Source organism: Acomys minous, assembly GCF_964271855.1.
Source record: "Acomys minous genome assembly, chromosome: 13".
Taxonomy (NCBI): Eukaryota; Metazoa; Chordata; class Mammalia; order Rodentia; family Muridae; genus Acomys; species Acomys minous.
The window spans coordinates 33,025,216-33,051,853 of NC_140495.1; the positions used below are offsets into that span (position 1 = coordinate 33,025,216).

General features: G+C 39.7%; 1 protein-coding gene across 4 annotated transcripts in view; it reads left to right on the plus strand.

Moving 5' to 3' along the window:
* The window catches only part of SYNCRIP (synaptotagmin binding cytoplasmic RNA interacting protein), a 36,818-nt gene that overhangs the window by 1,243 nt on the left and 8,937 nt on the right, over nt 1–26,638 (plus strand). For 3 of the 4 annotated variants that reach the window (XM_084753446.1, XM_084753447.1, XM_084753445.1), the window contains exons 1-9: nt 485–644; nt 1,344–1,462; nt 1,583–1,690; nt 5,319–5,432; nt 5,532–5,708; nt 20,964–21,099; nt 22,991–23,196; nt 23,874–24,023; nt 24,433–24,554. In XM_084753446.1, coding sequence (XP_084609572.1) covers nt 497–644; nt 1,344–1,462; nt 1,583–1,690; nt 5,319–5,432; nt 5,532–5,708; nt 20,964–21,099; nt 22,991–23,196; nt 23,874–24,023; nt 24,433–24,554 — 1,280 coding nt within the window. In that variant the 5' untranslated portion in view covers nt 485–496. Of the gene's footprint in view, nt 1–484; nt 645–1,343; nt 1,463–1,582; nt 1,691–5,318; nt 5,433–5,531; nt 5,709–20,963; nt 21,100–22,990; nt 23,197–23,873; nt 24,024–24,432; nt 24,555–26,638 lie in introns of those variants that run through there. The other variant, XM_084753448.1, reaches the window with a different exon arrangement.

Genomic DNA, 26,638 nt, shown 5'->3' on the forward strand with positions numbered 1-26,638 from the left:
GTGGAGGAATTGGGTGGTGGGAAGGTGGCTTGTGTGAGCGCTTTGTTCTTCGCTGGCTGTTGTTACTGATCTATAAGCGGCAGGCGGGAAAAGCGCACTTTCTGGTTTACCTTGGAGAGAGACAAGCCCAGCATTGCTTGCTTCACACATTATCTTATTCTCCGCTTTGGAACTGCTGCATGTGGCAGGCTGGGCCGGTCCCTGTGGTGATTGGGCTTCATTTGTAATACGGTCTTTCCTAGCGAGTGTTAGCAGGTGAAGTCAGGGGTGGTGTTGAGGAAGGAGACTAGAGTGAATCGGTCCTTCTGTACCCCGGGCTCCAAATCTGGCTTGTCAGGCGATAGTGACTTTAAGGTTTTTTTTTCAAGGGAGGCTCAGCCTGGCTGGTTGTAGTTATTGGTAGAGAAAGTCAAGATTGGGACTGTCATTGTCCTCTATTCTTTTTGAAGATATTAGTTTAATTTTGCTTATTGCGTTTGAACAGATCTCTGGAAACATGGCTACAGAACATGTTAATGGAAATGGTACTGAAGAGCCCATGGATACTACTTCTGCAGTTATCCATTCAGAAAATTTTCAGACATTGCTTGATGCTGGTTTACCACAGAAAGTTGCTGAAAAACTAGATGAAATTTACGTTGCAGGTAAGAACTAACACTTGCAAAATTACATTATGAAATTTTTCTATTGGACTTCTGGCTTTGAGCTAAAATAGCAACTTTTTGTGGTTTCCAATAAACATGGGAACTGGAGCTTTGCCTTGTTCTGAGATAGTTGGTTAATTTAGGTTTGAACTAGAGGTTAAAGTGTAGAGGGAGGGACGAAGTGGGGAATAGACCTCCCCAGGGGAAGGCTGTCTGGCCTGATGGTTAAGTACATGATAGTAGCAACAGCTGCTAAATGTTGAGAGCAGCCCATGTGACTTTTTGGGGTATTTTTATAGCAGGATTCTTGTTTAATAACTTGGTAACTGTAGGTTAGTTCTCTTGTCTGTCTTGGTGTTGTGGTTCCTTTTTCTAGTGGTACTTGACATTGAGTAGAGGTTTAGTTGTTATGCTTGGTGTTTTGTTGGTTGACTCTAGGGTTTGTAGGCCTCTATATGTAGACATATTGCAGTGTTCAGGACTTCTTGGACACAAAGCAGGATGTAAAATATGTTGACTTTCTGTGTGGTTGAGAGGACTTACTTAGTTCAGAATGGCTAAAGTATGTTCTTCATTATGTATATAAGGGGAGTAGAATCGTTGTCACATGTGTGCTTGTATTGGCCAATACAGAACTTTCTGAAGAAATAATTTGGGTAACTTAAAAGGTGATAACTCACTAAATTTTCTCTTCTCCAGGGCTAGTTGCACATAGTGATTTAGATGAAAGAGCTATCGAAGCTTTAAAAGAGTTCAATGAAGACGGCGCATTGGCAGTGCTTCAACAGTTTAAAGACAGTGATCTCTCTCATGTTCAGGTAATGTTAATTTAATGTTAGTGTAGAAAGAATAAAAAGTTGAATACTTTTGATGTGTTCATTTAAATTTAATTAGATACAGACATAATAATGTAATGTGAATGGAAAATTTCTTTACAGAACAAAAGTGCCTTTTTATGTGGAGTCATGAAGACTTATAGGCAGAGAGAGAAACAAGGGACCAAAGTAGCGGACTCTAGTAAAGGACCAGATGAGGCGAAGATTAAGGTATGTTTCTAAAAACTTTTATAAGTTCTTGGATATATTTCTAGCTTTGCTAAATACTCCTGAAGTGCGAAGCATAAGTGTATGTATATTTCTAAGGATATTGTCTTTTAATGACTACCTTAGCCAATTTGTTTTGGTTTATAAAACCATTCAGTTTTGTCTGGCCACTGATGTTCCAATCTGTGTTGTCATTTCCAAATTGTAAAAAGAATTTGAAGAGATTCATGATTAACTTTAAATGCTTACTTCCAGCTTACTGACAAAGTTGGGAGCAAATGGCAGGTAGTATTTTTTGGGGAGGTTTGGGTTCCAATGATTTTAGAATTTGAAGTATTGCCTCTTTAAATAGGTTATTAAGGGGTAGTTATTTAAGGTCATATAGGAGATGAAGTGGCCTCATATTTATTTACCTAGGTTTTTATCTTTTGTTTTGGTGAGTAGTGTGGTTCAAAGAGTGCGGTTTATGTTAGCTTTTAGTTGGTGCTCTTTAGTAATGAACCAGTTCTTGAGGCAAAGGGCTAAGGTTTAAGAAAACCAATTGCTGCCAGGCCTTTAATCCTAACAGAGGCAGGCGGATCTCTTGAGTTCAAGGCCAGCCAGGTTTACAAAGCTAGTCTAGGACAGCCAGGGTTACACAGAGAAACTGTCTCAAAAAATGAAGGGGGGGTAAAAGAAAAGAGAAAAAAAAGAAAACCAGTTGCTAAGGAGGGCATAAATGTATTGGGAAACGAAGCCTAGATCATGGACAATATTGGAATATGAAGTTAGTTGTTAATAGGAGTGAGTTGAGTTTGAACTATATTTAGTTTTCCATTAAGAATGGGGTTTAGTTGTCTCCATTGCAGTTATGCCAGTGTGATTGGGGACTTTGCTAAAGTTTTCCGAAGAGTTTGTGACTCTTACTTCTGTGTAGAAGGACGTGGGTTGACGCTTTAATGGGATTTAAAGTTGTGACAGGATGTTTGATGGAGGGTGGTTAATTTTTCCCTAGATTGATAGTGTTATTTGGGCTGTATGAAGATTACATTTTAAAAAGCCTCTTTTTGTAGCACAGGGTTTATATATTGAAAAAAAAAAAAGAAATGACCTGTTTGGTTTAATTGATATTCATAGTCTTATACCTATAAGAAGGAAAATCTGAACAAGGCGTGGTGGTGCATCCCTTTAAGCCCAGGACTCAGGGAGGCAGAGGCAGACAGATCTGTGAGTTCAAGGCCAGCCTGGTCTACAAAGTAAGTTCAGGACAGCCAAGGCTATACATAGAAACCTTGTCTTGAGAAAACCAAGGGAAATAAAATTTGAGTGTCATGAAAAAGCTATTTAGATTGTACAGCTTTTTGTGAACTTTATTTAAAAGTTTACGAATACGTATATATTATTGGTTTTTTGAGACAGGGTTTCTCTGTGTTAGCCTTGGCTGTCCTGGACTCTTTGTAGATCAGTCTGGCCTGGAACTTGCAGTGATGTACCTGCCTCTGCCTCCTGAGTGCTGGGATTAAAGGCATGTGCCACCACGGCCAGCCACTAATACATATATTTTCAGTGTGTGTGTGTTTTTTTTTTGGGAGGGGGGAGGTTACAATAAGCAAGCATCATATATAGTCCTTCCCATAGCTTCATATATTATGCTACTTGAATAGAAAAGATTAAATTTTGGGGCATTAGAGGTGACTCAGTCTCTAGTCATTTAACAAATTTTGTCATGTGGTCTTGATTTTTGTTTTGTTTTTCCAAGACAGTGTAATAGGCCCTGTAGTGGTGGTGGCACATGCTTTTAATCCCAGCACTTGGGAGGCAGAGGCAGGTGGACCTCTGAGTTCGAGGCCAACCTGGTCTACAAAGAGAGTTCCAGGACAGCCAAAGCTACACGGAGAAACCCTGTCTCGAAAAAACCAAACCAAACAAACTAAAAAAAAAAAGTGTAATAGCCCTGTGTTGTCTTTGTATACCAGGCTGGCCTCGACTTCACAAAGATTGGCCTGCCTCTTTCTCTAGAGTGCTGGGATTAAAGGTGCATGCCACCCCAATCTGCTCAAAAGGACATTATTGTTTCTTGTTCTGTTGTTTTTTCTATACAGGGCTTCTCTGGGTAGCCTGTAATCCACTGCCTCTGCCTCCCAAGTGCTGGGACTACAGGTGTGTGCCACCACTCCTGCTCCTTCTTGAGTTTTTTTTTTTTTTTGGTTTTTCGAGACAGAGTTTCTCTGTGTAGCCTTGGCTGTCCTGGACTCCTTTGTAGACCAGGCTGGCCTCGAACTCACAGTGATCCACCTGCCTCTGCCTCCTGAGTGCTGGGATTAAAGGCGTGCGCCACCACGCCTGGCTCTTCTTGAGGTTTTTTGAGACAGGGTCTTTTTGTTGTTTCGATTTATTTTTATTTTATGTATAGGAGTGCTCTATCTCCATATACACCTCCATGCCAGAAGAGGGCATCAGATCACATTATATATAGATGGTTTGTAAGCTACCATGTGGTTGTTGGGAATTGAACTCAGATCTGTGGAAGAGCAGACAGTACTCTTTAACAACTGAGCCATCTCTCCAGCTGAATTCCCAGTAGTTAATACTGTAGTTTTGTTACTTAGAAAACTTATAGTTGATACAATGGAGAACAGGACTTTTGGGGCTTTTGGGGGTCGGGGGTGACTTTTTGGTTTTTTGAGGCAGAGTTTCTCTGTGTAGCCTTGGCTGTCTGTCCTGGACTCCTTTTGTAGACCAGACTGGCCTTGAACTCACAGTGATCCCCCTGCCTCTGCCTCCCAAGTGCTGAGATTAAAGGTGTGTGCCACCACGCCCGACCCTGATTTTGGGCTTTTAAAGCTTAATGGGTTATATATGTCCTTTTGTCACTTTGACCTGTAATGAGGGATGAAGAGAAACTCTTTGTTTTCTAAGTAAAATGAGTTGTATTAGTTTTAGCAGTTAAGGAAGATAAATCTAGCAGTTATATTGTAGTTTTCTACAGCTTTCAAAATCATTTTGGCTATTTTTTTCTGATTAAGGCATGCTGTTTATAGCACATAGCACTTCAACATCAAATATTAAAGCTTTTCCTATAGCTTCCAAGTCTATAGGCTTGATTTAAGGAGTGGTGTGGATTGGTATCTTCAGAGGTGACAAAATACCCATAAGTGGCATTGTATGTCTTGGGGTGGGGTGCAGTCATTTTAAATGAAGTTTTTATTAGCACAGTGGATATATCTTGAAAGTTGTTGATTAAAATCAATTTGATTAATTTTTATTGCTCAGTAACTAATAAAAACTGATTCACAGGATTCTGAAGTTGGATAATAGGCATATACTAAAGGGAGAATTCTAACACAGATTTTTTTTTTGTTTATGTTTTTGTTTTTTTTTCTCGAGACAGGGTCTCTCTGTATAGCATTGCCTGTTCTGGACTTACTTTGTAGACCAGGCTGGCCTCGAACATACAGCAGTCTGTCTGCCTCTGCCTCCCAAGGGCTGGGATTAAAGGTGTGCACCACCATATCTGGCTCTCTCACACAGATCTTGCACATGTGTATGGAGAAGTGTTACTAAGATAATCAAGAAGATTTGAATAACTATATATAACTATAATATGTATGATCATGTGAGTGAAGCATTAATAACATTTGAACTTTTCAAGGCACTCTTGGAACGAACAGGCTACACACTTGATGTGACTACCGGACAGAGGAAGTATGGGGGACCACCTCCAGATTCCGTTTATTCAGGTCAGCAGCCTTCTGTTGGCACCGAGGTAAAGAAACTTAAAAACTTGTACCATTTGTAATAAAAGTACAGGTATCTTGTTCCCTAAAGAGTTGTTCATGATTGTGAATTGGTATTTAATTTACAGATATTTGTGGGGAAGATCCCCAGAGATCTGTTTGAGGATGAGCTTGTTCCATTATTTGATAAAGCTGGACCTATATGGGATCTTCGTTTAATGATGGATCCGCTCACTGGTCTCAACAGAGGTTATGCGTTTGTCACTTTTTGTACAAAAGAAGCAGCACAAGAGGCTGTTAAACTGGTAAGTTTTTCCCCCCTCCCTTTTTAGACTTTACATTCTCTATCCTTAATGTTAGGATTTTCTCACATGCTTCATCAGATGGTTTTTGAAGTGCCTTTTACTTGCCTATGTATTATATCATAGGAATAGTTGATAAGAGTCAAGTTGGTGGTATAGAATTCTTAAGTCGTTACTGAAGCATCTGGCTTTAAGTTTAAAGGAGTGTGAACAGGTTTATGATTCGACTCCCAAAGGGTTTCCCCATACCTATCAGAATTTCACAAAAATACTCATACACTTTATTTATTTTTGGTTTTTCTAGGCAGGGTTTCTCTGTGTAGCCTTGGCTGCCTTGGACTCACTTTGTAGACCAGGCTGACCTCAAACTCAGAGATCCGCCTGCCTCTGCCTCCCTGAGTGCTGGGATCACATGCATGTGCCGCCATACCGGCTCACCCATGCACTTTAAATAGATAAGCAAGCAAACTAACAAGTAAGAAAAGTGCTAGAGAAATGACTAAGCTTTTAGAAACACTGCTCTTCCAGAGGTCGTCCCGGGTGCAACTCTTGAGCATCCACAGGGCAACTCAAAACCATCTATAACTCTAGTTCCTGGAGATCTCATGCCCTCTTCTGGTGGCACCAGGCATGCACATGGTACTCAGACAGACATGTAGGCCAAACACCCATGCACTTAAAACAAGACAGTACAATTAAAAAATGAAAACTCACAGACACCAGGTCAATACATTTCTAGATAGCAACAGAAAGCATTTTGTTGTGAGTGGGAATGCTTGATTTAAAAACACCAGATGAGCCGGGCATGGTGGCGCAGGCTTTAATCCCAGCATTTGGGAGGCAGAGGCAGGCGGATTGCCGTGAGTTGGAGGCCAGTCTGGTCTACAAAGTGAGTCCAGGACAGCCAAGGCTACACAGAGAAATGCTGTCTTGAAAGCTGGCCCCCCCCCCCCCCACCAGCTAGGTGGTGATGGCACACGCCTTTAATCCCAGCACTTGGGAGGCAGAGGCAGGCGGATTGCCCGTGAGTTTGAGGCCAGCCTGGTCTACAAAGTGAGTCTAGGACAGCCAAGGCTACACAGAGAGACCCTGTCTCGAAAAAAAAAAAAAAAAAAAAAAGAAAGGCCCCCCCAAAACAACAACAACAAACACCAGATGTTAGGCGAGAACCTAATTTCCCCCAACCACTAAAAATGTTCAAAATTATGGCATATATAACAGATTAATCTCTTAAAAAAATTCTATGACCCATGACCCAGAAAAACTGAGCAAGCTGTAGTGGCTCATGCCTGCATTCCTGTACTGAGCCATGAGGAGTGCCATGATTGAGGCTGGCCTGGTGGGGTGGTGAGAAACCCAGTAGAAATACACACATGTGCGCACACACCAACACCAATTGAAGAAATTAGGGCCATTAACCTGAGAGCAAGTAAAGGAGTGTTCGTGGGAGGAGTTGCAGGGAGGGGAAGGGGGAAGTGATGTAATAGTTTAATTCCTAAAAGTTTAAGAGCCAGGCCTTAGTTAAAACTCTAGGGCTATGTTATTTCCTTTTTTGCTATATAACTCTGGTCTACTTATAACTTGTAATGTTATAGGCCAGGGTGACCCCAAACACTCAGTGATTTCCCTGCTTCTTTCTGCACACACCTGGCTGTATTTTTCTGCAGACTACTCAGTATGCCAGATATATTAAGTTTGGCTTATCTTTTTTTGTTTTTGTTTTTTTTTTTTGGCTTATCTATTTTGTGGAATCTAAACAAATTTTAAAATCTTCAGGTTGATTTGTCTTAAATTCTTTTTTTGTTTTGTTTTGTTTTTGAGACAAGGTTTCACTGTGTCCCCTTGGCTATCCTGGACTCCTTTGTAGACGAGGCTGGCCTGGAACTCATAGCTATCCCCTGCCTCTACCTCCCAAGTCCTGGGGTTTTTTTTGTTTGAGATATTTACAGTCATTCCTTAGTTCTTATAATACCTGTAAATATGATATTATGTCCCCCCCATTAACTTTCTCATACCCTTCTCTCTCTTTGGCCTCATTCACCCCAACATATATAAGCCTGAGCAGGAGGCTGCTTTCTGGACAACTTAGTGGTTATACCACTGAGGAAAATGATTTCTCCCTCCCCTACAGCTGCTAACTCTAAATGCTCCTCAGGGAAGGGTGGAGGGACCTGCTGAGGCCTCCCTCATCCTTGATGGAATGTGGAAGGGCCCATTCTCCTGCAGGTATCCTCAGCTTCTGTATGTCTGATTGCAAAGGGCATGTCACATCAAGTCCAAGTTTCATAGCTCTCCTGCTCCCTATTTCTACTCCCACTTCTGTGCTGCTCCCTGAGCCTTAGAGGGACAATCTGTCCCATTTAGAACCATGTTTAAAAAAAAAAAATCTATGGTCACTTAACACTCAGCACTTTGAATAGTTACTAGTCTCTCTACATTAAGTATCATCCTCTATAATAAGTGTTTCTATGTCCAAGGCTGAGAGCAGACTAGTTTATGGATAGAAACAAGAATGTTTAGGGGCCTGGAGAGATGCTCGGCATGGAAGAACACATGTTCTTGTGGAGGAAACCTGGTAGTTCCCATTAACCACATGGGGTAGCTCACAGTCTCCTGTAACTCCAGCTCCAGGGTGTCCAGCACCATCTTCTGGCCTCCTTGGATGTCTGCACTCAATATAGTTTTAAAAAACAAACAACAACACTCATAAATGTTTTTGAAGACAGTTTAACTAAGCATCTACTTAGTCAAACACCAGCAGATGGCCAGTTTCTCTAGGTCTGCCTATGACCTCCCCAGCTATAGACTTTTGACTAGGTTTTTTGTTTTTGTTTTTAATTATATATTTTTATTTTATGTGCTTTGGTGTTTTGCTTGCATTTATGTGTGAGAGTGTCAGATCTTGGAGTTAACAGACAGTTGTGAGGTGACATGTGGGTGCTGGCAATTGAACCTAGGTCTTCTGGAAGAGCAGTCAGTGCTTTTAACCACTGAGCCTTCTCTCCAGCTCCTTGAACAGGTTTTATAATATAGCACATGTATTCTCTTTTATAGAGTTGGTCTCACATTTAATTGGAAAGTGGGTGGTTATGCCACTACTGCACTTACTATATAGTCTTTGGTTAAATGGCCTAATGGCATAGCATACCTTACCTAATATTCTGAAATACCCTAAACTTGAGTTTGTTTTTCCTTTTTTTTGTTTTTTGAGACAAGGTTTCAGTGTGTAGCCTTGGTTATCTTTGGTTTTGTAGACCAGGCTGGCCTTGAACTCACAGCGATCTGCCTGCCTTTGCCTCCCTAGTGCTGGGATTAAAGGCTGTCATGCCCAGTTAAAACTGAGAGCTGTTTAAAGTGCTTTTGTAGCCCAAGGATGGCTGAACTTGCTGTTTGTCTTGAATTTCTGATCCTTCCTACTCTACCTCTCAAGAGCACCACGACTGGTTAGAATCAAAACAAAACTATTGTACACCTTGTCTTTCTGATTTTCAGGTTTGGTATGCTCATCATTTAGACCTCAAGGAGAAAAATAACTACTTTGGAGTTTTCTCTGTGTTGAACATGCAGATTAACATTAAGAAAGTATGGGCATGGTGACACTTGATTTTAATCCTACCGCTTTGGAGGCAGAGGCAGGCAGATCTTTGAGTTCAGTGCCAGCCTGGTTACAAAGTGAGTCTGGGATAGTCAGAGCAATTACACAGAGATAGATTTCTTTAAAGAGAATTTATGAGTTTAGGTATTTTTTAGAAAGCATGGCTAATTTTTTCTCCTTAAAAGAATTCTCTTTCAGAGGGAATATGATATAGCTTGGCGGGGAGCCACTCACTGGTAGCTTGGCAACCTTTAAGCTGTCAAAAGTTTTATCAGTTGAGGTGCAGTGAAGGACTCTGTGAGGTTGTAGAAAGAAATACTTGAGAAGTCATCTTAGGGCTAGGCTAGGAAGGTAACTTAGTGACCTGGTGCCTGTTACACCAGCATGAAGATTTGAGTCCAACTTCCCAGCACCCATGTAAAAGGCAGGCTTCTGGATAAACTTGTGTAACTCAAACCCTAGGGGATGGGAACAGAGAATCCCTTTAGCTCATTTGTCAGCCATTCTAGCCTGTGAACCTCATCTAGGTTCACTGAGAGATCCAGCCTCAAAAATAAGAATTGATAAAGATCTGCACGTGATAGTGCATGCCTTTAATCCCAGCACTCCGGAGGCAGAGGCAGGCCGATCACTGTGAGTTCGAGGCCAGCCTGGTCTATAAAGTGAGTCCAGGACAGCCAAGGCCACAGAGAAACCCTGTCTGAAAAAACAAACAAACAAACAAACAAAAATTGATAAAGGAAGAGATCCAGTGTCAACTAGCTTGCATGCCCACTATATATTTTGTGTATACAACACATTAAGAAAATCATTTGCTTCAGGTATAAAAATAACACCATCTTTGCTAGGTAGCAATAAAGCAGCTTAAAAAGTTTTTTTTACATGTATGGGTGTTTTTCCTGCATGTAAATCTGTACCACTTGTGTGCCTGGTGCCTGTGGAGGCCAGAAGAGGGTGTCGGATCCCCTGGAACTGGAGTTAACAGAGGATTGAGAGCTGCCAGGTGGGTGCTGGGAGTTGAAATTGGGGTCTGGAAGAGAAGTTGGTACTCGTAACTAACTACTGAGCCATTTCTCTAGCCCCTAAACAAACAAACAATACTGCCCTCCCAACCTTTAAAAGTTGGAGTAGTAACAAATGAAGACAAAGAGCCATCTTATTAAATAAAAGCTGACAGATTGATACCAGACTCAAATTCTTGGGGGAAGTCATTAATTGGCATTGACATAAAAAGCAATTTTACCTGTATGAGTGTTTTTTGCTTGCATGTATATATGTGGGTTGGTTGTTTGCCTGGAGGTTGGAAGAGGGCATCTGATTCTGTGAAATGAGTTACAGATAGGTGAAGCAAAAGCAGCAGTGTTTTTAACTGCCAGGCCAGCTTTCCATGCCTGTAGACTACTATTTTCCCCCCCCCTTTTTGTTATCAAACTCTTTTTCTAGATGAATTCAAGCCGGGCATGGTGGCACAGGCCTGTAATCCCACCACTCCAGGAAGCAGAGACAGGCAGATCAGGTGATCACTGTGAGTTTGAGGCCAGCCTGGTCAACAGAGTGAGTCCAGGGCAGCCAAGGCTAGCTACACAGAGAAACCCCGCCTCCCAAAATCAGAATGAATGAATTTAAGAAGCCACAGAGAAAAAAAAAATAGTAGCAACATAACCAACTATTAACATGATCTTCAGTACTAATAGATTGAGATGTTTTAGTTTGGAAAACTCCCATGGTTTCACAAATCCAAAATTGTATTATAGTTTTGCGCATGTATAGTTTTAACATAAATAATGTTTTAAAAACTGTATTTTAATATTGACATAGAATTTTAAGATTTTTTTTTACTTCTATGTATGTAAGTGTTCTATCTATATATACACATGCATGTCAGAAGAGGGCATTAGAGGGTATAGATGGTTGTGAGCCACCATGTGTTTGCTGAGAATTGAACTAAGGTCATCTGGAAGAGTGGCTATAAACGTATAGCCTTTTGATTGGTTTATGAACTCACATCCTTCACTTCATGTTTCTAGGTTTTTCTGCTTATGATACAGGTCCTCATGACAGGCTTTGCAGTTTGGTGGGTCCCCCCCCCCTTTAATTCTAACTTTTTTATTTTGTTTTGTTTTTTTGTGTGGGGTGGGATGGGGAATTTGAGACAGGGTCTCTGTTAGCCCTGGCTGTCCTGGACTCCCTTTGTAGACCAGGCTGACCTCGAACTCACAGCGATCCACCTGCCTCTGCTTCCGGAGTGCTAGGATTAAAGGCATGGATCACCATGCCCAGCTAGTTTTGGTTTTTTTGAGACAGGGTTTCTCTTTGTAGTCTCGGCTGTCCTAGACGCCCCAGTGCTGGCATTAAAGGCATGCACCACCCTGACCGGCTTTAAAAAAAAAAATCCATTTTTTTCCTTCTGTCCTTTGTGGCCCCCCCCCCCCCCCCAAGAGTTTCTGTGTGTAGCCCTGGCTATCCTGCACTCAGTTTTGTAGTCCAGGCTGGCCTTGAACTGACAGTGCTTTTAAATAAAAGATAGTTTTGGTGGCACTTATATTTTCTGAAACCAGTTGGATATATTTTTCTAAGTTACCTTTGTGTATATGTGTTTTCTTGTGTGTATATATGTACATGTAAAAGCCTGCTGTGGTGGAGACAAAAATTAGACATTAGGTCTCTAAGAACTGGATAGTTGTGAGCCTCCCTGTGGGCCATAGGAATTGAAGGTGGGTCCTGGGGGAACAGCTAGAGCTTTTAACCGCTGAACCATCTTCCAGCTCCTTTAAAAACTTTGAATGTTTCTTATGGATATTTCGTGTATTTCTGTCTAATGCATACATTGTCCTTGGAGATGAAGATTAGCTGCCATGTGGGTGCTGGGACCCTGCTTTTGAAAAGAAGCTGGTGCTTTCGGTTTTTCGAGACAGGGTTTCTCTGTGTAGCCTTGGTTGTCCTAGACTCACTTGTACACCAGGCTGGCCTCGAACTCAACAGCGAGCCTCCTGAACTCAACAGCTAGCCTCCTGCCTCTGCCTTCTGAGTGCTAAGTTTAAAGGCGTGCACCACCACAGCCAGCGAAGCTGGTGCTCTTACCTGCGGAGCCATTTCTCCAGCCCCTTAGAAAAGGATGCATTATTGTGCATAGGATTTAGGTTGTTCACTTAAAGTGAAAGTAATTGGATATTAGAATGAACGAAATGTTAGAAAAAATTCAAAAAATTCAAATTGACTTACGTATTTTTTTGCTACTTTGTGTCTGTGGAAACAAACATGCTCTTCCCAAATAATTTCTCAATAGAACCTACTTAAGCCCTTTTTAGAAATTAGTATGATTTGAGTCATATCTTCAGGCTCTGTTTGAGTTAGAACTCTGACCAAAGTGAATTTTTGTGTAATTTAAATGGTTATATACAACCAAACACTGAAAACACTGCTTTTGTCTTGTTTATAGATAAAATTGGGGCACATTTTTCTACTGTGTTGTGTCCTGTGAAATATTTTGGGTTAAAAGTGTTTGGATATTAAATTTGTGATGGTTTGTTTTTGTAGGATAAAACTATTTTAGGCCAGGCATGGTGGCACGGTGGGTGGCCTTTAATTATAGCCCTTGGGTGGGGAGGCAGACCCTGTCTCAAAACTCAAAACTATTGTAATATTTGTGAATTACCTATAAAACTGGGTTGATTTTTTTAAAAAATAGCTTAAAAACTTCATGAGGTTAAAAAATATTTTTGTTTTAGCTGAGCATGGTGGCACACGCTCTTAATCCTAGCATTTGGTAGGCAATGGTAGGTGGATCTCTTGAGTTTGAGGTCAGCCTAGACTACAGAGTGAGTTTAGGACAGCTCTTTTATTTATCTGTCAAAAAGGCGCGCGTGCGTATTCATACAACATAATTGATTATATTCACACACATTACTAAATGCTTTCATATCTATTCCTGCTTCTCAATTTTATGTCTTTTTATTTTTAATTAACGACAAGGTCTTATTTAGTCTTGGCTGTCCTTGAACTGTCTGCCTCTGGCCCCCCCCCCCCTCCCCCCAGTATTTGAATTAGGCAAGTGTCAGCCTCTCCAGCCTTTTAAAATAATTAATTTTTAAAAATAATTTATTGAGTCAGATAGGTAGTGTGGTTAACCTACCAGAGACCATACCTTTAAAGAAAACTTGATTACCTTTACCACAAAAGCCAGTAACTACCCATATATGCTCATTTAGGAGTGGGGCTTATGATCCTCTTGCTTCTCCATGTTGTAGTGTTTACTGGCTTGATCTTGTACATTCATCTGTATAGTGATCCTGCCACGCATAGAAGACACTTTCACTCTGTTCATCGCTGACTTTATATACTGAGCACTCAATTGACACTTACTTTACACTTTGTCATTGCACGTTTCTGCTTAACCACCATTCATGGCACAAAGAAACTTGACTTTTCTGAGTTCTGAGAGAGGTGCACTAATACTTGAGTATAGAGAAATGAACTTAGCGGGCAGTTTACTTGAATCTGTAAAGAGGTCGAGTGAAGTGATCTATCTCGGAGACCTTAATAGCTTACTAGCATAGTTTTAGTGTGATACTAGGTTTCTCTATCTGGGTGTCTACCGCAAATAAGACTTAATAATTTAAGCAGATAGCACATTAAGGCACTGTACCAGATTGCCTAGTTATTTGAATTTCTAGACTAAAAAATAATGTGTAACACTGTTTGCATGGATGGATAGACAAGTATGTATGCAATGCATGGCATGATACGTGTTCATTGGAGGATTTTTTAAAAATTATTTTTACTTCATGTACATTGGAGTTAGATCTCCTAGAACAGGAGTTACAGACAATTGTGGGCTGCCGTGTGGGTGCTGGGAATTGAACCCAGGTCCTCTGGAAGAGCAGCCAGTGCTTTTTTGGGTCCCCCCACTACCCCCTTTTTCTAGACAGTTTTTCACAGTGTAGTCCTGTCTGACCTGGAACTTCTGGTTCCCCACCTCCATTTTTAAATTAGTTGAATTAAAACAATGCCACTATGTAGCTGTTGGGTAAATAACCTAACTAGTGCCATCAGTCTTTATACCAGATTTTGTTTTGTTTTTTGTTTTTCTGGACAGGGTTTCTCTGTTTATCCTTGGTTGCCTTTGTAGAACAGGCTGGCCTTGAACTCACAGAGATCTGCCTCCCTCTACCATCCTAGTGCTGGGAATAAAGACTGACCCACCCAGATCCAGAATTTTTTTTTTATTTATGCACAGCTTGATTTTCTAGCATGCATCCAGTTACAATAATTTTTGTTTGTTTAGTTTTTGTTTTTAAAGATTATGTATACCATGTTCTGCCTACATGCCACCTACATGCCAGAAGAGGGCACCAGACCTCTTAATCTCTGAGCCATCTCTTCAGCCCCAGTTGCAATAATTTTAAATGTACAATGTCCAATTAAATTGTAGGGCTTAAGAGTAGTTTAATGGGTGATGTTATTTTCTGACTTTTATCCATCTATGAGATACTTAGGAGTACAGTACTTTAGATTGCACTAAACAAGAAAACAAGAAAACAAGAAATGTGGTTGGGGCTGTATCTCCAGGGGAAGAATGCCTGCCTAGAATTCATTCATAAAGACTTTATTTTGATCTTTGGTAACACATAAGCCAAGTGTATGATGTGTGCCTGTAACCCTAGCACTGGAAAGGAAGAGGCTGGAGGAATGGAAGTTAGAAGTTGTCCTTGTCTTCCTAGCAAGTTTGAAGTCAGCCTTGGATTTGTGAGACCTTGTGTTTAGAAAACAAAAAAGAATATAAAGCTAAAACAAGGGCCTGGGGATATTGTTTAGCTGTTAAGAGTACTTCTGCTTACAGAGGACCTGGGTTCTTGTTTATAGCACCCATATAGTAGCTCACCACCATTTATAACTCCAGTTCCAGGACATCCAAGACCCTCTTCTAATTTCTGGGGTTATCTGGTACATGAATACATCTAAAACGCTTGTACATATAAAAACATCCATATCTCCCTCCAAAAAAGGCAAAGCTTAGAAAACAAAACCAACAGGAAAGTGGGTATATATTTTCTTTTTGGTTTTTTGAGATAGGGTTTCTCAGCGTAGGCTTGGCTATCCTTGACTCACTTTGTAGACCAGAATCAGACTGGCCTCAAACTCACAGAGACCCACCTGCCTCTGCCTCCCTGAGTGCTGGGATTACAGTGTGCACCATTGTGTCCAGCTTATATTTACTTTTTATTGTGCTGCTGAATTGGAGCCACTGGATGGTGGCTGCATGATCCACGACAGTATTCCAGAGTGAAAATATCTTGGTGAAAAAAATCCTCTGGCGAATGGTACCTTTGCCAATACTCTTGACAGTGAAATTTTTATTATAATTGACTTTTAGGAGATGGCTTCACCTTAGCCTCCTTTTAGACACTCAAACCACATACTTTTTTTTTTTTTTAAGATTTATTTTATTATGTATACAGTGTTGTCTGCCTGCTAACCTGCAGGCCAGAAGAGGGCACCAGGTTACATTATAGATGGTTGTGAGCCACCATGTGGTTGCTGGGAATTGAACTCAAGACCTTTGGAAGAGCAGGTGGTGCTCTTAACCACTGAGCTCTCTCTCCAGCTTCCTCAAACCACATATCTTAATTTTTTTAGTTTAGTTTAGTTTTTTAAAGGTTTATTATGTATACAGTGTTTTTGCATGTACACCACACCAGAAGAGGGCACCACCAGATCTCATTATAGATGGTTGTGAGCCACCGTGTGGTTGCTGAGAGTTGAACTCATGACCTTTGGAAGAACAGCCAGTCAGTCCTCTTTAACCTCTGAGTGATCTCTCTAGCCTGTCCCCTGTCTCCTCCTCACCACCTCACCACCACCCCCCCACCCCCCACCCCCCACCCCCCCTTGCCCCAGGTTTTCTTTGTATAGCCTTGGCTGTCCTGGACTCATTTTGTAGACCAGGCTGGTGATCCACCTGCCTCTGCCTCCCCAGTGCTGGGATTAAAGGCGTGCACCAACCACACCCGGCTGAGAACTTTCAATTTGACTGTGTTTGTTTTGTCTTATGTGTGTGAGTGAGAGACTGTATGCAGGCACTCTTTAGAGACTGTGTATATGTCCACACATATGTGCTTATGTGCCAAGCTGCTTATAGAGTGAGACTAGAGTATCTTTGTTGATTGTTGCTGTATATGCCAGACTACCTGGCCAGTAGTTTTGCAGGAATTGTCCTGTTTCTGCTTCCTAGCTCTCTGTAGATAAGTTGGTATTACAGTGTTAACTGTGTTGACATAACATCGATTTTGCAAAACGAATACCGGTTCTGGGTATGGGAACTCTGGACCTTAAGTTTGGGAGGCAAGCACTTTATCCTCTGACCTATCTCCCTACACTGAGAATTAATGGTCAGAATTCATCTTTATTTTGTTCTTGGTCACTTCATTGGCAAATGCTAGACTTTAAGAACCCAGTCAAGAACCCATTTTCCTAAATAGGAAAGACCTCACATTTTGCTCATTCATACCATTAAGTTTGCTGATAAACCCTAACTTCTGAGAAGTTAGGTCCTGTCATTAAATTAGAACTCAAAAATCAGACTGTATTCTTGTTAACTCAGGGTTGATCAGCATGAAATGAGGTATGTATTCTCTCATCTCTTCTTCCTTGTTTCCTCCTTTCTCTTCTCTCCTTTGTAGTTTGTCTGTATAGCTCATGATGGTCTCCTGCCTCAGCCTTCCAAGTGCTAGGATTATAGGTGTGCATCACAACACTAAGCTTTTTCTTAGTCAAATATTGGTTAAAAGGTAACAGTTTTATTTAATTAATCATGCTAGATCTTATTGTTCACAGGAAATTGTCATTCTTTAAACCTTTTATTTTTTACCCTATGTTGATCCAGGCATACATGATACTGGTTTAGAAGGAAGGACAAGGGTTTTTGTAGATAATAGTAGAGCTATTCATTACTTAGAAGTAGCATTGAGATATTGGTGACTTAAGGCAGTGTTTGCTACTCTAGGTAGATAGGAATCTCTCTACATAGCCTTGGCTGTCCTGAATCACTATGTAGACCAGGCTGGCCACCAACTCCAGTAGAGACCAACCCGTTCTGCCTGTGGACTGATGGGAGTGTCACCATGCCCAGCACTTAAAATTTCTAATTACAGTTTATTGATAGAACTTTTGTTTGTTTGCTTTTTTGTTTTTTGAGACAGGGTTTCTCTGTGTAGCCCTGGCTGTCCTGGACTCCCTTTGTAGACCAGGTTGGCCTTGAACTCAGAGCGATCCACCTGCCTCTGCCACCCGAGTGCTGGGATTAAAGGTGTGCGCCCGGCCCTTGATGGAACTTTTATTTTGTCTTTTCTTCTAACGTCTTTTCCTAGGGATTTTGGCAGTTTTCTTTTTTTTTTTAATTTTTTAAAAGATCTATTTATTTATTTATTACACAACATTCTGTCTACATTTGTGTCTACATACCAGAAGAGGGACCAAATCACATTATAGATGATTTTAAGTTGTCATGTGCTTGCTGGGAACTGAACTCAGGACTTTTCAAAGAACAGATAGTGTTCTTCACCTCTGAGCTATCTCTCTATGGCTTTGGTGGCTTTCAATAATAATTTTGTTAGAATGACCAAGAAGCTTTTTCCAAGATTTTGAGAGGTTAGGGCTTTTACTTTTTTTTGCTCTTTTCCGTTTGTTGTGCTTATGATACTGGGTCTTACCTTGTATCCTTGGCTGGCCTGGAGCTCACTTATAGATAGACTTGGCTGGCATCAAATTCATAGAGGTCACCTGACTTGCCTCTGGAGTGCATGCTATCACAATTGTCCTTAAGTTAGGTATTCAGTTAATGTCTTTTTGTTTAGATCATTTGGAGAGATAGAATAAGAATAAAAATATGAAACAAAAACTTGTTACCCTTAATATAACATATATATCTACATTTTACATTTTTTCCTGATACTTTGTGGTCAGTTACAGACCAGATGAGCAAATTGAAAGCAGTTAATATCACTAGCGGTGGATATATGATGCTAGATTATGTCAATATTGGGGAGGATGCTACATGTTTAAGTACGATTTAGATTATATTAGGTAGTTAGAAAGTCAGGGCTGGGTGTGGTGACACACGCCTTTAATCCCAGCACTTGGGAGGCAGAGACAGGTGCATCACTGAGTTTGAGGCCAGCCTGGTCTACAAAGTGAATCTAGGACACAGCCAAGACTACACAGAAACCCTGTCTCAAAAAACAAATAAACAAACAAACAAAAAAAGAAAAGAAAAAAAAAAAGCAAGGCTCTACTGATTGTTTCCCCCACAGATAGAAGTGGATCTCTTGTTCAAGGCCAGTCTGGTTTATAGCACAGCCAAGGCTGTACTGAGAAACCCTGTCTCAGAAAACAGACAGAAGCAGACAAACAGGACAAAATTAAGGTGGCATAAACCTTTAATCCTAGCACTTGGGAGGTGGAGGCAGGCAGGTCTCTGTTCTAGGCAAGCCTACAAAGAGAGTACAGAACAGCCAGGACTGCACACAGAAACCTTGTCTCAAAAAACCAAAAAGAAAAAAAGAAGCCAAAACAGTGTGTTCTACAACTTAAAGTCTCCTGCAATAATTGATTCAGCCTTTTAAAAAAAGGTCTATAAGAGCCTTTTGGTCTAAAGGAGGAGATGGCGAAGAAGAGTGTAAAGGCCATATGTACGGCATAACTTTGGGTGTACTGTGTTAGAATAATAGGTTGTTTACCAGCATCCATGACCTTCTTCTCTCATTATATACCAGGTGCAGTATTCCTGCCTCTTACTTGTTACTTTTAGTCTGTGACAATGGATAATTTCAGATGTCTGTTGGGGCCAAATTACTCCTATTGAGTAGGACTGGGTGTCAACATGAAAGGACTCCTGTTGACCGTCATAGGACTTGGGCATCACAGTGTTTGTTTTGAGCTCAGTTCATTGGTACCATTCAGTTGTTGGCTCTCCTCAGTCTATTAGAGGAGCCTGGCTGGTGGAATTTCAGGGAAACTTAAAAAAAAAAGAAAAAGGCTTGGAGGTTAAAAAATTATGGGTCTAATAGATAAAGTGTATAAACTTTAATTTTTGTTTTCTGGAGATTAACAGAGTGATAAAGTCTCTTTATCACCTGCATTATATATGACGTGTAATACCTGGCAATGCCTATCTTACAGGAATCCATCCCCAGACAGGCTTTCTCTGTATAGAACAAGTTGTCCTTGAACTCTGGGATCAAAGGGGGTCTGGTTCTATATATAATGTGTGTGGGATTGGTTAATCAGTAATTCTTCCTGCCATTAATCACTTGTTAACATGAAATTTTGAGGTACTTTAAAATGCAAATTCTTCGAGGCCAGCCTGGTCTACAAATCCGAATCCAGGACAGCTAAGGCTACACAGAGAAATCCTGTCTCGAAAAACCAAAAAAGAGGAAGAAAAAAAGCAACTTCTTTTTTTGTTTTTGTTTGTTTGTTTTTTGAGACAGGGTTTCTTTGTGTAGCCTTTGTTGTCCTGGCCTGGGACTCAGTAATCCACCTGTCTTTGCCTCCTAGAGTGTTTGGATTATAGGCATGGGCCACCACACTCAGCTTTAAATACAATTTTTATAATCCGCTTTTCCTAGACAAGCTGGAAAAAATTTTAAGGCTATATTATTAAGATTGATAGTCACTTGATAAGATTGTATATTGCCCTGCTCTTCTGTATCTCACCATTCTATAGGACACAGTTACTTGAACATCACATTTACTTTTTATTGTAGCTGGGCAATCTCAGTCTTTTCTTAACCTTCCTTCCTGTTTTGAAAAACCAGTGCTTTTCCTTTGTGATATTTATTGCATATTTGATGAAAATGAAATGGAGACGCAAAATAAGGTCAAGTTTAGAATAAAGAGCTCATCTTTGAACTTATGACTTTAATTCTTTATTGAGACTTAACTACAAGAGGATATGGGAATGAGAACATGGAGTTGTGTGTTGTTGTTGTTGTTACCTTGGAGGGAAGAGACTTGATCATACTGAATGAGATTTCCATGACTTTGAACACCTGAATGGAAGAATGAGTTTAGAGTTTGTGGAATTAGCAGTTTTAAATGCAAAACTGTTAGAAAACAGGTTTTTAATTTATCAAGGTTCTTACACTTAAAGGATTAAAAAATTAACTGGAATTAAAACCATGAGTTTCTTTATTTAAGTGGAAACCTCATAATTAAGATTATCATTCTGATTAAAATAGGAATTATGGTAGAATATATTGTTGGGCACTAACTATACAATGAAACTATCATGGCGTTTTCATAGTTCATAGAAGTATTTTTGTTGTTTGTTTGTTTTTCGGGACAGAGTTTCTCTGTGCAGCCTTGATTGGTCTGGACACTCGGTAGACCAGGGTGACCTCAAATTTATAGAGATCTGCCTACCTCTGCCTCCCAAGTGATCATGCTCATACCTCTATTCCTTTTTACTCCACCTTGTGTCTTTTTCCCTTTAATATCCCTAATAGTCTACCTTTTATATGCTGCTTCCACTATAAAACTGAAAATACACAATACAAAATGTTGTCTTTCTTATTGGGGAAAAAGTTTTATGTTTGCGTATGATTGAGAATATTCTCAAATTGACAAGAAGTAATTTAAAAATGTACACTTTCCCCCCTTTTCAGTATAATAATCATGAAATTCGTTCCGGAAAGCACATTGGTGTCTGCATCTCAGTTGCCAACAACAGGCTTTTTGTGGGCTCTATTCCTAAGAGTAAAACCAAGGAACAGATTCTTGAAGAATTTAGTAAAGTGACAGGTAAGTTGGATTTAATTGGTAGCTGATAGAATTTTCTAGTAATGAAGAGACATTTTTGTGCCAAATATTGTTCTAAATACTATAAAAACTGTATTCTTTAAGAATTCTTTAAGAATTTTTACCTCATTGTTAGGAGGTAGGTAATTTTGTTATTAAGAGAAGCAAATGTTGGTTTAGAGAGACGGCTTAGCAGCGATGAGGTTGCTGTTCTATAGGACCAAGGTTAGATTCCCATTACCCACTTGGCTGCTCTCAATCATCAGTTTTAGATGACTTGACACTCTCTCCTGGCCTTTGTGGGCTCTAGGCACAGACATATATAATCAAATAAAGCATTCATATACTGAAATGAATTTAAAGGGGGAAAAAACACCAAGTACACACAGAGGCTTAGGGGAATAATTTCCGGGCATTTAAGCTAATGTAGGAATACAGGGCTGGGAACAGATTGTTTGACTTTCATAAAGCCAGGTATGGGACAAGCACACCTGTCATTTTAGTACCTTAGGAAGAGGCAGAATAGTTGGTTGTCTTAGGGAATTGAGGCCAAGCTGTGCTGCATGAGACCCTGTCTAGAATTGTAGGTAGTAAGACAAAACCAGATAACTGGATTTGAATACAGTCCACAAAATTTTGTCTCTTGTAGTTATTTCTGTTCTTTAGGTGTTAGTTGTTAATTGTTACATATGAATGAAGGCTTTTCACCCACGTTAAAGGAGTGAGTGTTATAAGCAGGTGTGTGTGTGTGTGTGTATGAGAGTGCGTGTGAGTGTGTGTGTGAGTGTATGATACATATATTTGTTGTGTAGCCTTGGCTGTCCTGGACTCACTTTGTAGGCCAGGCTAGCCTCGAACTCATGTCAGTCTGCCTGTCTCTGCCTCCTTGAGTGCTGGGATTAAGGACACGCACCACCACTCCTGGCCTAATATGCTATATTTTTTTTAGTTGTTCATCAGCCTACAGAAAAGTATCAATCTGCTGTTTTCAGAAACATATAGAAGAGTGTATGGCAGTAACAGTATTTATTGTTTTCCTTCGAAGTAATTTTTTTTGATAAAGAGTAGAAAAATATGCAATTTAAATGAAATTGAGACCTGGCAAAATGGTGGGACCTTGTTTCTAAAACACAAAGTAATCACCGTGGATATAGGTCAGTGATAAGTCTTCATTATTTTTGTTCTTGTTTCTTTAAGTATTTTTGTTTTTTGTTTTTTCAAGGCAGGTTTTCTCTAATAGCATTGGCTGTTCAGGAGTCCCTTTGTAGACCAGGCTGGCCTCAAACGAACTTAATCGTACCCTGCCTATCTCTGCCTCTTCAGTGCTGTACTGAATACTACAGGCATGTACCACCATGCCTGGCTAAGATCTGGGTTTTTGTATATGGTGACGACTCCCTCCCAAATAGAATTTTAGTGTAATGAATTCATCTAATCATGTTTGATAAAGTGAGCTGACTTTTTTTTTTTTTAAATTATGAAGACTTTATTTGCTTTTGATATGTTTAGTGGAATCAAAATGGTCCTTGGGGCTAGCTTGCTAAAAACTTTGCTTTTGTTGGATTTTTCTGGGCTTACAATATATGGGCGAGGTTGATTTGGAAAGTCACTGGGGTCTTTATTTTGAGAGGGTGTTTTCATTATGGAGTCCAGGTGGTTTTCCAGCTCATGACCCTTCCTCCTTAACCTCCCAAGTGTTGAGATTATAGGCCATGTCTGTTTTTGGTCCTTTGCAAAATAAAATAACCATCCTTTGTAGAAGTGTCTAGCTTAAAAAAAAAAAGATTATTTTTCACTTTTATTCAAATAGCATATTAGTAAAACTGCATGCTTTTGCTGTTAAATATTTTGGCTAATAAACTGATTTTTTTCTGGAATGTATGTTTAATTTCAGAGGGTCTCACAGACGTCATTTTATACCACCAACCAGACGACAAGAAAAAAAACAGAGGCTTTTGCTTTCTTGAATATGAAGACCACAAAACAGCTGCCCAGGCAAGGCGTAGGTTAATGAGTGGTAAAGTCAAAGTCTGGGGAAATGTTGGAACTGTTGAGTGGGCTGATCCTATTGAAGATCCTGATCCTGAAGTTATGGCAAAGGTAATGATTATTAAAGCAATTTTGTGGGGTTAGTTGGAGGAGCATGAGAAAAAGCTTACCAAATGAATTATACACCTTGTTTTAAATGATGTTTTACACTAAGAAATGTGTGTGCACCGGGGTGGTGACGCACACATTTAATCCCAGCAATTGGGAGGCAGAGGCAGGCGGGTCTTCTGTGAGTTTCAGGCCAGCCTAGTTTACAAAGCTGATCCAGGATGGACAAGGTTACACAGAGAAACCCTGTGTGGAAAAAAAGAAATACATGTGCATGGAAAATGAAATAGAAATCTCATAGTATTATGTTTAGTGTTGTAAGGAACTGTCTTTTAGAGAGGCTACACATTTACGCTGCCTGCTGCTCTATATTCTCACATTTGATATATCCCAATATGTGTGTAGTTTTAGTTTATTAGCTAATATTAACTGATGAGCACATTTTTTCAAGGACATAACTTGTTTTGGTAATGTCTGTTTAGCTTTTTTTTTTGACTTGACTAATAATCTGACTGCTTGGTATTTACCCAGAGGGCTTGAAAATTAAAAAAAAATTGATTAAAATATTTGTATGTTCCTCTAGTGGTTGTAATTTAAATTAACTTCATATGGTGGGGTGGTTGCTTTTGGAAATTGAACTGGAACTACTTAGGGACCTTTTCTGTTTTCTTAAATTTTAGGTAAAAGTGCTGTTTGTACGCAACCTTGCAAACACCGTAACTGAAGAAATTTTAGAAAAGTCATTTAGTCAGTTTGGGAAACTGGAACGAGTGAAGAAGCTAAAAGATTATGCTTTCATTCATTTTGATGAACGAGATGGTGCTGTCAAGGTAAAGAAATGGTAGAAATTCTGTAGACATCTAAATTAAACCAACATTTTAGTCTTAAAATCTGTATGCTTTATAAGCTAGGGGCAAAGTTCAGAATATGAAATCCATTCAAGCTGGGTGATGGTGGTGCATGCCTTTAATGCCAGCACTTGGGAGGCAGAGGCACAGGGATCTCTGAGCTTGGTCTGCAGATACATAGCAAGTTCCAGTATAGCCAAAGGCTACTCAAAGGAACCCTCCATCTCAAAAAATTGATTCAAGCAAAACAGAAGAGGAAGATCTTTAAATAATGCCCAACTATCTTTTATCTAATTGACTATATTCACAGATAATGGTAAATAGTTTTTAAGATATACGTTATAGTTATTTTGAAAGGCCGCCTTTCACATTGATCATTGTCTTTTTAAAGGCTATGGAAGAAATGAATGGTAAAGACTTGGAGGGAGAAAATATTGAAATTGTTTTTGCTAAGCCACCAGATCAGAAGAGGAAAGAAAGAAAAGCTCAGAGGCAAGCAGCAAAGAATCAAATGTGAGTAAAATTTGTATACTTTAAAGAAAATTACATACATATAATTTTCATATGTTACTGAAATGTCAAACCTGTGAAGTAACTGCCTTTTAATTACAACTTGAATGGAGAACTTTGGGTAACAGAGAAATGGCAAGGATCTAAACAAATGTTCACTACTGTCTTGCTGCTGTCCATATTTGTGATAATTCCGTAGCAGCTGATATTTGAGCAAAGGGAAGTCAGTTACTATAATGTTGCTGTATAATATTCTCCTGAAAGTATAATACATGTTAGTGATCTATATGACAATATTTTTGGTAAAAAGATGGTGGGAGCCCACAACCTTGTTGATGTTTGATTGTGGTTGTTTTGAGGCTGGATCTCACTGTGTAGCTGTGGCTGGTCTGGAACTTTGTAGAACAGGCTGGCCTTGGACTCACAGAGATACACCTGCCACCTGCTTATCTCTCAAGTGCTGAGACTAAAAGTGTGTTCCACCATGACTAATTTAGTTTCTTTTTGGTGAGGTGTCGAATATTAAATCTTTCATTAGATTGTTAGCTTTGTACCAGAGAGAGATACAGAGATTCATTAAACAATACTTCATCACTCATTATATCCAGCCAAAAATCTTTTAAATTATGCATTAATGTTTTGCCTGCTAAATTAATGTTTGTATGCCCGTTTGAGGGTGCCAAGTCCTCACTTGTGATCAGCCGTGGTGGTGCTGGGAAGTGAAACCGAGTCCTCTGGAAGAACAGCTAGTGCTAAGTCGTCTCTACAGCACAGAAATCTTTTTTTTAAAATTTATTATTTATTTATTTATTATTTATTAATTAATAAAAAAAGAACGGAAAAAGGAAAGAAAAGTAGGAAACGGCTCATGAGATGGCTCAGTGTTAATCATCAAGCCTGGAGATTTGATTCAATCTCCAGGAGCTTCCATAGAAGGAGAGCGCAAAAAGTTAGCTTTTGGTTTTGATATGCACACTGGGCCATTCACACCCATGATGTGCATACAAATGCAGGTTGTTACAAAGATAGGGAAACTTTACTAAGACTAAGTTGAAGATAACACTTCACAAATTATTAGAGAGAAATATAGGTAATTGTTTAATATAAAAAACAAGACTTAATAGTACCCAAAGATAGTTTCTGTGGGTTGCAAAAGAAAAGATTCTTCTACATATAACTCAAGAAGTGACCACATTCTAGTTTACATAGTTAGTTAAATGTCCAGTTAAGAGAATGGCACTTTCTGGATCTTAATCTCTTAGGTGCTAAATTGGGATCAGACTGAATTTTGAACATACCTTGTTTAACAGTTATTGTGATTCATACTTGCTGAAGGCCTAAAGAAATTTTAGTGGTGGGAGTAAAAGAGAAGAAAGATAAATAGTGATGTATATCCACTTGAATATATGTTTGAATATACTGTCGGAATTAAAGTAGCATCAGAATATAAGTGTAAGAAATGATCTTAGATTGGGATTAGAGAAGTTACATTTGTGACTTGATAAAAGCAGTAATATGCACCTGTAAATCCACATGACATCTCTTGAATTTGAGATGAGAAAGCATAGAAATTAACTTGCCTAAGACCAGTCATACAGTAGCATAAAGGTGCCATGGAACTAAGGCAGTGTTTCTGGTCCCATAATTCCTGTGCTAACCATTCATACTGTGACTTCTCTTTCTGTTACTGAGGTTTTGGCCTTTTCTAGATAGCAGTAGCACAGTTATATTCCTAGACACTACCACATGTACCCATTGGTTGGAGTGGGAACAGAACCATTATCTCTGGTGAGAATCATTGCACACATTAGTGCTTGACTTGTGTTCTCTTAAGTCAGATAATTTACTAACCATTATGCCAGAATAAAAAAATCATGCTCTGTCAAGCCAGGCAGTAGTGGTATACACTTTTATTCCTAGCACTTCAGAGGCAGAAGCAGGTAGATCTTTTGTGAGTTCCAGAGCAGCTTGGTCTACAAAGTGAGTTCCAGGACAGCCAGGACTACACAGAAAAAGCCTTTCTCTACTCCAACCCCCCCCCCCCAAAGTCTAGAAACCTATTTTACTATAGTAGTTGTTTTACTTTG